The 13198-nt window shown below is 48.3% G+C and overlaps 1 protein-coding gene across 2 annotated transcripts; it reads right to left on the reverse strand.

Annotated features, from left to right (window-relative positions):
- Positions 1-7360: 7360 nt before the first annotated feature.
- Positions 7361-12548, reverse strand: ID2 (inhibitor of DNA binding 2). 2 transcript variants are annotated; one of them, XM_081265471.1, is made up of 4 exons: positions 12282-12548; positions 9324-10203; positions 8940-9003; positions 7361-8094 (listed from the first exon to the last, which is right to left on the reverse strand). In XM_081265471.1, the coding sequence occupies exons 2-3, from the start codon at positions 9873-9875 to the stop codon at positions 8947-8949; spliced, it is 609 nt and encodes a 202-aa protein (XP_081121597.1). In that variant the 5' UTR covers positions 9876-10203; positions 12282-12548; the 3' UTR covers positions 7361-8094; positions 8940-8946. The 2 variants fall into 2 exon arrangements, with proteins under 2 accessions (XP_081121597.1, XP_081121596.1); XM_081265470.1 differs by having other exon boundaries at positions 7361-8145; positions 12282-12547.
- Positions 12549-13198: the final 650 nt, after the last annotated feature.

Raw genomic sequence — 13198 nt, forward strand, 5'->3', positions numbered from 1 at the left:
TGCGGGACAGCACCTGGGGCTGTGTCAGGGGCCACCGTCAGGCACAGAACCAGGGCTTGACAAATCCACCCAGAAATTTCCTTCCCAGTCAAGACGTTTTTAAATTGGATCCACTCAATAAGTTTGGATCAAATTTAAACTTGAGATTTTTCACTCTTTTAAATATTTTACTTTAGGGAATGAAATTTTCAGTTGACATTTTTTAATGAGTTTTCTTTTTGTGATAGGCTTTGGCAAACTCTGGTAAAATTAGAACCGGAAGAGTGGTCTTTCCCTTTCTGTTGCTTGCTTTGCTCTCTAGGGTTTTTTGAGCCATAAAGAGTTGAAGAACTGTGTGCGTCTTCAAGAACTTTCCTCCAGAGCAGATGCGACTTACTTAGAGCTTATTTAGGAGACCGTGTTTATAAAACAAAGTTCATGGCTGTTTCCAGGTGGAGACCCGTGTCCACCTAAGCCTGCATCCCGAGAAGAGGCCTGCAGGGCTCCTGTGGCTGGGAACGGCCCCCTTGAATGGCAGCGGGGCAAGGCAAGGAAGGGCTTTTTCTGTGTGGCCAAATGGTGAGACCCACGCGGGGTGGCCCAGCACAGGTCCCAGTGGGGGCGGAGACAGCTCAGAGCCTTGAGAGTGGGAGGTCCATGCCCTGCAATTTAAGGTCAGCCTGGAGGGGGCCCATGAGGAGCTACAGCGCTGAGGGAGGCTGGAGCCCTGGTAGAGAGGGGCAGCGGAGGGAGTGGGCATGGGGTGGGTTTCTTTTGTTGTCCTCTGACTGACTTTACTGAACATTCCAAGCACATCTGAAAGCAGAGTGAGCAAGCTCCCCGTGGGCTGCGGCTTGGTGCCGACAGTAGCAGCACTTGCTGTCTCTGTCCATCTATCCTTACCCCTCTTTTCTTTTTCTGAGATATTTTAAAGTGAATGCTAGAGAGTGCGTCATTCCTCTTGAAGATACTCGGGATGCATTTAGAATGCCGATTTCACACCTGACAACGAGTCTTTAACATCATCTAATGAACACCCCCCGCCGGCCCGCATTCAAATAGAAAACCAGGTCCATTCAGAGTGCAGGAGCCCAAATCAGTCCCTCTGCTATCACATTTGGTCATTTCATCTGTGATTCTTGTAGGTGCCCAGCCTCTGCTTCTTTGAGGACACACTGGCTTGCTGGAGAAGCCGGGCAGAAGGCCTGGGACAGCCCCACTCTGGCTTTGCTGGGCACCGTAAGACGCCGCACCGCACTGCAAATGGGAGACACCTCACGACACAGATCACCGGAGAGGCTCCCTTTCTTACCAAAGGCTGCGTGTTTATATAGGTCTAAGAGAGGTCGCAGGGCTGAGGTAGATCACAGGTCGCCCGTTTATTGGCAAGCTCTAACACATGTCAGTTCCGGAGCCCAAGAAGTTAATTCTTATTGGGGCTAAGGCTTCCCACCGGCAGGGTTTGAACATTGGCCCCGGTGGGAATGTTTTGCGCCAGTGAAAGAAAAAAGAGGAGAAAGAGGGTCGTTAGGCGCCATGCTGGGGTTTTTCTCTGGGGTGCTGTTTTCCCAACAGGCACTCCCTGGGCTCTCCTGTCACTTGCCCTCTCTGTTTCCCACAGTCAAGAAGTTAGATCTCCTCAAGGCTTTGTGTTGTTTCAAAGTGAGTTATTACTCTTTTCTTTTTCCTAAGACTACGTGTATCACAGAAGGTGAACTCCACAGAATTGCATCAGGATGTTTGTATCATTAGTGCTTATCAGGGTTCAGGTAATCATCTCCTTATAAAGCCCCGTTGTTTCATTACGTCACACCCCCCACCCCCGTCCCTTGACATTACATTCTACAAACCCAGTAACAGTGTAGAAGGATATTTTTAAAAGTATATCATCATGGAGGACATACCATAGATTTTTCAACCAGTCCCTACGGGTGAACAATGGGGTTGTCTCCAATAGTTAGTTTTTTTTTTGTTTGTTTGTTTTGTGCTGGGAATTGAACTCAGGGGCACTTTACCACTGAGCCACATCCACAGCCCTTGAGAGCTTCCCATGATGCCAAATCTGTCAATCCAGTGCATGCTTTATTTCATATTTTTACAAATGTAACTTTGGGGTAGATTCCTAAGCAGCTGGGTTAATTAATAAATGCCTATGTGATTTTGCTAGATATCACATTCTTCTGCATATTGGTTGTGCAATGTACCATTAGCAATATTGGAAGGCTGGGGTTGTGGCTCAGTGGTAGAGCACTTGCCTAGCAGGTATGAGGCACTGTGTTCAATTCTCAGCACTGCATTTAAATAAATAAATTAAATAAAGTCCCATCAACAACTATATCTATCTATCTATATATATATTTTTAAATATTTATTTATTTTTTCTTAGTTCTCGGCAGACACAACATCTTTGTTTGTATGTGGTGCTGAGGATCGAACCCGGGCCGCAGGCACACCAGGCGAGCGCGCTACCGCTTGAGACACATCCCTAGCCCTATATATTTTTTTTTTAAAGAGAGAGTGAGAGAGAGGGGGACAGAGAAAGAGAGAGAATTTTTTAATATTTATTTATTTTTTCTTAGTTATTGGCGGACACAACATCTTGTTGGTATGTGGTGCTGAGGATCGAACCCGGGCCGCACGCACTCCAGGCGAGTGCGCTACCGCTGAGCCACATCCCCAGCCCTATCTATATATATATTTAAAACAATATTGGAGATTGTTTTCTCTAGGTTTGTCAGTAGTATCTTGTCAAAATTTGGACTTCTGTCACTGTGTTAGGTAAGAACTTATATTTCCTGTTATTACCATTTATAGTCATCTTATGAGTGAAGTTGACTCTTTTATTTTGTATTTATAAAGGCTACTGCATGACTTTGTCTATGCACTCTTACTACTTCTTGCCCATTGTTAATTGTGCAGTTGGACTTGGGTGGTCTTGCTGTGGAATATTAGCTTGACTAAGAGCTTTTAAGAGCAGAGTGTCGGGCTGGGCATGTGGCTCAAGCGGTAGCCCGCTCGCCTGGCATGCGTGCGGCCCAGGTTCGATACTCAGCACCACATACCAACAAAGATGTTGTGTCCACCGAGAACTAAAAAATAAATATTAAAATTTCTCTCTCTCCCTATTTATTTATTTATTTTTTAAAGCGAGAGTGAGAGGGAGGGAGAGAAAGAGAGAACTTTTTTTAATATTTATTTTTTTTAGTATTTGGCGGACACAACATCTTTGTATGTGGTGCTGAGGATCGAACCCGGGCCACACGCATGTCAGGCGGGCGTGCTACCGCTTGAGCCACATCCCCAGCCCTCTCTCCCTCTTTAAAAAAAAAAAAAAAAAAGAGCGGAGTGTCCAGCGATCAAGTTGCTAGCCCTGATGAACGCCCTTCTGTTGCTGAGACCTTGGGCAAAATCTGCCTCATGTGTTAGACCTCCTCTTCATATCCTTTATGCCTCTCTCTTTGACCTCTTACATGTGATAACTTTCTGTTATTTTTCTGTGCTGTATTCTGGGTAATTTTCTCAGAAACCTTTTCCAGTTCATTAATTTTCTCTTCAGTAGTTTTAAAACTTTTTAAAATAGTTATAGATGGACACAATACCTTTATTTTATTTATTTTTATGTCATGCTGAGGATCAAACTCAGTGCCTCACCCACGCTATGCAAGCACTCTACTAATCAGCCTCAATTCCAGCCCTTTAAACTGAGTTTTAACATTTTCATTGAATTTTTAATTTCAAGAATTATATCACTTCTACTTTATTCATTTCCAAATCTTCCTATTCTTTTTACATAGTACCTTGTGACCTTCTTATGTTTTGTTTAATTTCTCTACTCATTTTTGTTGCTCTTAGAGTCTTTGTAGTTCTTTGACTTCTAATCTTTCTCTCCATTGTATCTACTGATTCTCTTACACAGTAACTTGTTTCCATTGTCTGTTAGGTTTTGAATTGTAAATCATTGTCCCTCAGCCATTGACTGAGAGCATTCTGTGTGGCCTGGAGTGAGGACATTTCTCTCCAGGGAGCTTTGTCAGGCACCCTCAGGTTATCACCAGTCAGAAACCCAAACCAGTAAGTAGTATATATTTGCATCTCCATCCACCATAAGGGCAGATCTATGGTTATAAATTTGAAAAGAGGCCTTTTTGTTCCTACCCTGCGCTCAGGATATTGAATTCCTTACCATCTTCCTGTGGGTGAGGTTTTTCCTCCTAGTCTATAACTGAGATCTCAGACCTTCAGAGGTCCTGTTGGTGGTGGTCTCAGTTCGAATCCCTGTTCCACAAGGTCGCAAAATCTTGACCCTGATTCCTGTTTGCCAAAGTCCCCGTTTACTGAGTGCAGCATCCTACGCCCAGGACTGCCACAAATTCTGTGCACTCTGCTCACTCATGACTCTCTTTTGTCTCTTTATGTGTATCCTCTGGAAAACCCCTTCCTCTTGCAACCCTGGGTGGTACTGTCCATGTGCCTACTTCAGTGGTTGCACTAAACCAAATGCCTGCTGCTTGTCTTCTCAGCTTGTTTCCTTTGGCCAAAATTTTCTTTATGATGAAACAAAGACATCCAAGGTCCAGGTGAAGTCCAGGCATCTTTCATCCAGAAAGACATCCAAATCCATCAGCAACTGGAATAATGTGTGGTGGGTCAAGCTAAAGGAGATCTGGATAGTCCAGGGCTGTGCCCCTAACTGTGGAGGGCCCATACATGACTATCCTTAAGTTTCAAAAGCTCTCACAAAGCAGCTGGCTATTGACAAGAGTACTGTTTTCTATAAGATTCCACATCTCTGCCCTGTATGTGGAAACTCCTCTGACATTCTGGAAACAGCTGGGGACTGAGTTAGTTTGTCTACTACCCGTGGCTGTGTGCAATGGATCCCTCACTGTATATCTGAGTACAGTTTCTATAAAATGAAGAGACTACACGTCTGCTTACTTCTAAGGAGTTAGCCATGGCTTCAAAAACTTAAAACAAACGTAAACTGACTTATACATTTATTCTTTGAGGTTAGTGTGATTTTCATTCTAATCCAGATAAGGACAGTTCAAGAAAATAAATCAGTTCATTTCTAAAATTCATATAAAATAATTGGAAGAGAATCCAAAATGGACATAAAAAGTAATACTACATCATGTTCAAGTAGGAATTCTTTCAGAAATGTCTTAGCAGCAGAAAAATCAGTGTAATCTACCAGAGAAAAGTAATATTGACAAATGCAGTAAAATAATTTTACTAAATTCACCCTCAAATTATAATGTAAAATTCTCAACCCCAAACCAACCTAGCAATTGAAGGGTTCTCCCCAAATTCAATAAACAAATGTATGTTTTTCCCCACACGGAGAAAAACTGACATATTTTCATTATGATTTAGAATAAGAAAAGGGTGCCCGCTCATCCCCATTCCAATAACAAACACTGGAGGTTCTGGTGAATGTCATGCAAAAACTGAGAAAAAAGATTAGATACAAATTTAGGGGAAGAGAAGGGAAATCGACCTGGCCTGCCTTCTTCTGACCACACAGTTTATCTACCCCCACGCTCCAATGTCCACCTCTTTAAGGCCCAGCATCCTGTCTGAACTTTTTTCAAAATCCAGGACAGCATCTAGTGTCACTAGTGGGTGTGAATTTGCGAAGGGGATCCCACCCCGGTTCTGAGGTGGTAAAAAGATGAGAGCGGCAGGTGGAAATGACTGTCCACGCGCTAGAGACGCGACCTTCCGTGACCCTGTCAGTTTTGGAAGTTGCATTGCCCTGTTCCTGGGTCTCAGCGCCCAGGCCCGAGGCCCACCAGGACAGAGCGGCGAGCCGCGGTCCTCACGCCGGCCAGCAGGTGGCGCCCGGCCTCCACTGAGCGACCCTGGAAGGGCGTGCGAGCTCCGCGTAGCAGAGTGCCCCCGAAAGGTGCCGCTTGTCCTGCGCTGCGCAACTCTAGGTCGTGGTCCAAGCGCTGCAAACTGTGTCCGGCGCCCGCCCCGCCCGGCGGCCCCGAGGCCCCGACTTCTAGGCTCCCGGCCGAGGACTGACTCCATGGGTTCGAGCCGACTATGCGCGGGTCCCCGAGGTCGGGGGCGACGAGGGGCTGGCGTCTGGAGGAAAGGACAAGGGGCCCGGCAGCGACCTGTCTTCGCACTTCTTGCGCCCGTCCCGCAGGGCCCCAGCGCGCAGGGTGGCGGGTTGTGCTGGGCCTGCAGCTGGCGACAGGTGGCGGGACCGCAGGTGACCGGTCTAGAGGGCGGCCGACATCGGCCCTGGCCCCGCTGCCCAGGTGCGGCGGCCACAGCCCGCTTCCCTGGGGGTGTGACTGCCAACCACGATCACCCCGATCACCCCGCGGGGCGGTTCGGCGCGGGGTCCGAGCCCCGGTGGCCCGCAGCCGCCCGCCCGCCGGCCGGTCCCAAGCGCGGCGAGGCCCTGGCCGCCGCTCCCCTCCCCCGCAGTGATGGATTCGGTGTCAGGGGCCAGGAAACGCCAACGCCGCCGGGTAGACTCGGTGGCGCCACCCAAACACCTGCTCGGGCGAGAAAGTGGCTCCAGGTGAGACTCGTACAACCCCCGCCCTGGACCCGCTTCCTTCCCCAGGTCCGTCCTCCTCGCACCAGCCTTCCAGACCCCCCCCCCCCCAGTCGTTTCACCGCGGGACGGAACAAACACGTGGGCTCTAATCACCTACCAGAGTTTCATACACACTCGAAGGCAGGGTCCCAATGTCGCCACCCGAGGGGGGAGAGAACAGCCATGGTCCACTTCCCTGACTTGGACGGCCTTTCTCTCCCCACCCTCCTTCCGTTACAGTCCAGGGCGGCAGCGAAGGGTGAAGGGCGCTTTAAGTTGTCAGTCTGGGAAAGAAGCCGGCCCAGCCTGGGTGAGCTACAGGTAGAGGACCAGGGGAGGCCCAAGGAGGCTGCTGACTGCAGGGCCCGCCGGGGTGCAGCCGAATTCCCACGGGCAAACAGTGAGACCCAGAATTCCGGAGAGCGGATGCTTTCGGAGGAAGGAGCACTTTCACCTATTCCAAGGGGCCTTCACACCTACTGTCTCCCTAGATCCCACATTTGGGTGACCTAACCCGTAGGAGCCACAGCTCACAACTCATTCTTAAAATCTGCCCCGCAGCACAGAATCAAGTTGTCCCTTGAGGACTAACTGAAAACTTTTGGGTGTACCACCTTCCCAGTGCCCATCGATTCTCCTAAACAGTAGCAGCAATCCTTTGCTCCAAGGTGCTGGAACCGATCACACATGTGATAAGGACATTCTCTGCACACAAGTCCCGAGGTGTGAGCAGCAGAGGAAGAAGGGGTTCCATCAAATGATGAGAGTGAGAACAGCCACGGACAGAGCAAGAGACCTTAAAAATAATCCGGAATTCAGGTATTGACTTCAGACACATTTTATTATAATCTTAATACAGTCTACATAAATTTGAACTTGTATTTATTTGGGTTCAGTTATAACATAGCATAATAAAAATCAAAGCACTGGTCCTCTGAAATAAAGCAGGCATCACCATTCAATAAACACACTTGATTTATTTTGTATAAAAGGGTTAAGTTTACAACTAAACTTTTATAAAAAGTTTAGCATGAATAAGTACATCATTACACTTTTAATGCAGAAATATACATCTCTGCCACTATACAAGAAAACTCTAATTAAAGAGTTCACAAGGTTTCACTCAATATATATATATATTTATGTATAAATATATACACAGCATTCAGTAGGCTTGCGTCAAAAAGGTAATTTCTGACCAAAAGACTTCATTTAAGTAACTGAATACTGACTCCTTCTGGTATTCACGCTCCACCTTTGAAAAAAGGCAAAGTCTGCTTAGATTGGGCAATTCCTTGTGATTTTAACGTTTTCGCTCCCCATGGTGGGAATAGTATATAAAGAAAACCTTCCAACTGCAGAAAGGGCATTTAAAAGTCTTTTTCATAAATAACGAGTATCACAGTCCAGGACAGAGAACACCCTGGGAAGATGATCATTCTTAGTTTTCCTTCCATTTGTTTTTCTTTTTAAAAACATCCATTCAATTTGTCCTCCTGGTGAAATGGTTGAAAAATAAGTTCAGCGCCTTAAAAGATCCTGTGGATTTGTTGTTGCTGTTGTGCAAAAAGAAAAAAAGAATAAAAAGAAAAAAAAGTCATGAACACCTGCAAAAGATCGGGAGAGAAAGGCATGTTTAGGAGAATGTAACCCAAGGGCAGAGGCCGGCAGACTGGCGCCGAGGAAGCCACAGTTTGAACATTTAACCAAACACTGGGAGATTGGGCAAACCCTGGCGTCCAGATGCAACACACACACTCGGCCTCAAGACAGCACAAATTAAACATGAAAATAGCAGAGACTCAAGGGAAAAACTTCCCAACCCAATCTCCTATTTGGATCTCCAACAGCAGTGCTCACAGGCGCCAGTCTGCTTCTTGTAACAATTATTTGATTGAAAACAGCCCTTTAGTTAACAGATAGGGAAGTCTGCGATCCCAAAGCAAAGGGGCTAAGGCATAGGGTAGCAGTCCTCAGCTAGTCCAGAGAATCCCAGAGAACTGCAGTTTTAGGGAAGGAGGATCACTAAGGAATTTGTGGCGATAAGATTAATTACAGTGGAGGTTAGTACCTCATAGTACTGGAGAATAGTGGGAAGAACCAGGGCATTGCATTCGCTACAAAAGCCAATACACACTCCTTAGCCACCGCCAAGGTAAGTTACTGGCATCATTTTTTTTTTTCTTTTCTTTTCTAAGGAAGCAGAGTGACAAGCCCCTTCACATATGGCGAGAAAATGTAGTGCCCTTCACACAGCGAAATAAGCATGGGTTTACTAAATCAAACATTTTACAGATACACAAGCAACATGGCCCAAGCAAATTACAAAAAACGTATGCACTTGTGCGAGCACACAACACACACACACACACACACATTAAGAGGCACAAGCAACACTCACCATTTATTCAGCCACAGAGTGCTTTGCTGTCATTTGACATTAACTCAGAAGGGAATTCAGAAGCCTGGAGAGGAAAAGGATAAAAGGCACGAGGTTAGACAATCTTAAGGAGAAAGGATCTCGCATTAAAATTATTATAATTAAGGTACTCCACAGAGCAGCAAGTTCCCTTAAACACGTTTTTGCTACAATTCAGACTCATGCATTAACATGTCAGAACTTATTAGCGATTTCACACACGGCTCGATCTAGAGCTATTTTTGAGAAAATAAAGTTAATTAGCTCATGTGTAAGTCACGGTCTTGACAATGGACCGAGTAGTGACAGCCCTGAGGATCGCTGGAGTGTGGGGCGGCAGAGAGAGGGCATCAGGGGCAGTCTTACCTGCAAGGATAGGATGCTGATGTCCGTGTTTAGGGTGGTCAGCGGCGTCCTGGACGCCTGGTTCTGTCCGGGTCTCTGGTGGTGCAGGCTAACAATAGTGGGGTGCGAGTCCAGGGCGATCTGCAGGTCCAAGATGTAGTCGATGACGTGCTGCAGGATTTCCATCTTGCTCACCTTCTTGTTCTGGGGGATGCTGGGCACCAGCTCCTTGAGCTTGGAGTAACAGTCGTTCATGTTGTACAGCAGGCTCATCGGGTCGTCCACCGGGGTTTTGCTCCGGGAGATGCCCAGGCTGTGGTCTGACAGACTGTTTTTCCTAACGGACCTCACCGGACTGAAGGCTTTCATGCTGACCGCAGTGGAAGGAGAGACCGGGAGGGAGCGGGCTGCCCTGGAGCTCAGGCCGCCGCCGCCTGCTGAGCTGGCTGCGCTCGGCGCCAGGATCTGCTCAGAATGAAGCGCGAGCCCGGCAGGGCGGCTTTTATCCGCCCTCGCCGGGGCCACACGCTCGGTCTTCCCTTCGTCTCCATTGGCGGAAGGCGGCGAGTCCATCAGACTGAGCGAGCGCTCCCATTGGCGGGCGCGGGCGCGGGGCGAGCGCTCGGTCCTTCCGCGTTCGCAGCCAATCCCCGCGGGGTGGGCGGGGCGGGCGCGAGCCCAGCTGGGCTGGTAAATAGAGTACTGTAAACCCCGGGCTCGGAACGGCGCCCGTCATTCTCATTCCAAATGCCCGACTGGACGCTCGCTCCGGGGTATGCCCCTAGAAGCCTTTCACACCTTGGAGATTTCAGCAGCCTAAAGTAACGACTAGGGCAAGTTCAGCACAGCCTGGGGAAAGTCACCGTTCACTGCAGCCCACGGGATAACGTCCCGAGAAAGACTGCAAGCAGTTCAGAAAGAGAAAACGCAAATAAGTGTGCCACTGAAAAGTCACATTTGTAGAGTGAGTTCCGTCTTTTAGGATGAGGAAAGCTATGTTTAAGAAAAAACACCCATGCATGCATTAAAGGACGGGTTTAGTGTGGGATTTTGCAAGCTGGAGCAACTGGGTAAGCACTATTGGAAACTCAGTAAAATGAGTACTTATTGGAAACCAAGCCTAACCTTGCCCTGACCTCTGAGGAGCTGTGAGGGGCTTGATACTTATAAGTTTTTTTTTTCCCCAAGAACGAGGCAAGACTATTATAATGATCCTATTAATCGGAAATCATTAGCAGAATTTGCATATTGAAAGTATATTTACATACACTGCCCTTGCTGTGGGTCTATGCCCTTCAGTGTAGGTGGCAAAGTAATGTGATTAATTATTCACATGCAGTGATTCCTGGTGTCACATTCCAGCACCTACAGTATTTCTAAAACTCTGGGGTGTGCCCCAAGAAACCTTTCACCCTTGGAGATTTCACAAGGCCCTGGTAGGTGGCCTTTAGCCCACTGACATCTTAACACTTATTTTTAAAGAAAATTATGTTATTATGAGGATTGGAATCTTTTGAGTACTGGTACTAGATGGGTTTTCAGGGTTGGTTCGTTTGGCTGTAAATCCTTAAAAACATAGTCTTTCAGTCCAATTAAAAATATTCATACTATTGATTCAAATATTTTAATTCACACATAATTCTAGCTCAACTTAGGACCACAAAAATCATATTCCTCTAGAAAATAATAAACTAGAAACCCCCAGAAAACGTAATATTTGTTTTTTGCTTACTTTTTGTTTCAATCTCCCTGTCCTCTGCATTTCAGAAAGAGGAAGAGGCTGAACTGGCGACTAGAAGCAAAGCCCAATAATAGGGAAACGGTATTTCTTCCTTCAATTAATGATTAATTCCTCAGCTGGTGGGCCAGGCGGTCTCTGACCTCCACGTGACAGCCATGTGCCCCAGGGCTTCTCTCTTGGGAGGCAGATTTGGTGGCCACCTCACTTTGGAGGATGAAGGTGGAGGATTCCTACCCACGGAGAGATCTGCTGAGTGCCTTCACGAGGCCCTGAAAGCCTAGCCTGCAATTCTGTTCCTGACAGAGTTCGATTAACGTTGCCTCTGATATTAAGTCTGGAAGTGATTTACTACCCGAGTCCCCCCACAGTTCGAGCCTTTTGATGTACTTTGTGTGCATGTGTTTCTGTCACATACGTGCCACAGTGGAACAGATTTTGTTTTGACACTATTTTGGTTCATGATGTTATACTTTGACTATTTTACAATAATAGCCAATGTAAACAAACATCTTTGGGATTCTCAAATTATTACTTATGATTCTTGGACATTGCAGCTCCGCGATACTGACGCATTCCTAGCTTTTTCCAAGGACACCGTATGTTAACATCCGTGCCAGCCTCATTATCCCAACAGTGAGGCTCTGGGCTGATGGTAATGAGCATTGTGCGGTATTACTTTACGCACTTGCAGAGTTGATTCAGGCAGTGCCTTCTCCCATGATCATTTTTGTACCCTGATGTAGTAAAATTGCTAAATATGGTGAAAGTTTTCTGGTGTTTCTTTCTTTAGCTGCCATGTCGGAGTCCAGTCTGCTCGGCTGTGTTGAATTCGATTTTATTGGCATGCTACCCAGTTTAACACTCATTTAAAGATCATTTTAAGGGGATTATGAAGCTGTATAAGTTAATGATTGAAAAATGCCTGAATGAGAGTATGTCTATCTCAGCAAGCCCAAGACGAAATCAACCTTTAAGATTATGTTTTCGTGGGGAAAGCGGGTTGAAGCACTTTCGGGGTGGCTTAAAAAGGCATGAAAAAACTTGCCAACTGGTGTCTATGTGGGTTTGCATTTGAGGGCTCTAAAGTTCAAATGGTCCCAGCTGCGAGAAGGACCCAGCTGCAGGAAGGGCTGGATCCGTGGGTGGTGGGAAGGTGTGAAGGGCTTCCGGGCGGGGAGTGGCGAGGCTGGCCCCCCCTGGCTTACCCACGGGGTCACCCCCCATTTAAAGCTACAGACCTGCTCTGGAAGTTCCCTGAGCTGGGTCCCGGGCTTGCTCCCTCACTCAGCCTCCGTTCCAGGCCCCGCCGGCGGCCCCGCCGGCGCCCCCACCACGTCCAGGCCGCTCGCGGTAATCAGAAGCAGCTATGGGCCGCCGCGGCCCGGCCGCCCTGGCTAAGGTCCCCGCGTGATGCCGCGGGGGCGGAGGAGCCGGTGGGGCGGGGGCGAGCCTCAAGGTCCTCTCTGCACATCTGGCGCAATGGGGAGCCTCGCCTTTCTTCCCCGGTTTTGTTCTCACAGCTGTGTCCATTCCGCCCGTGACCCCCCGAGTGATCCCTGACAGGTGATGAATTGGCAGCGGCGGCGGCGGCGGCGGCGCGCGGGCCAGGCCGCGGAGGGGCCGGAGCCGGAGCCCCGGAGCAGACTCTCTGGCGCCAGGCGCGTGACGCCGCCCATTCACGCCGCCCTGCCGCCTTGTCCTCGCGGCGCCGCTCAGGCGGCTGCCATAGCAACCGCGCCGTCACTCAGCGCGCGCGCCCAGCTGATCAATGCCTGCGAGGCCCGGGCGTCCTCGGCTCGCCCGGCCCGGCCGCCGGCCCGCGCGCACCTGCAGGCTGCGCACGTCTTAAGTTTCGAGTGATTTGGGGGAAGGAAGGAGGGCCGAGAGAAAAGAAAAGGCAGGCGGGCGGGGCGAGGGAAAACCGGGAGAGGGAGAAGAAAGAAATCGTCCCTTCGCAAAAGGAGGCGTAATGTGGCTTAGAGGTTGGCAAAGCAAAAGGTTTTGCTTTATTTCATTTGTTTTTGCAACCGAGGCATTCCGGGTGGGTCCGGCACGAGGGAAGGGTGGATGGGAAGAAGGTCACTGTCTCGGCTCTGGGCGAGATTGATTTATCCCTCTGGTTCTTCTCGGTCTTTGCCGGGATGGCTTTGATCCC

Source organism: Spermophilus citellus (genome assembly GCF_964194105.1).
Source record: "Spermophilus citellus genome assembly, chromosome: 13".
In the NCBI taxonomy this organism is placed as follows: domain Eukaryota; kingdom Metazoa; phylum Chordata; class Mammalia; order Rodentia; family Sciuridae; genus Spermophilus; species Spermophilus citellus.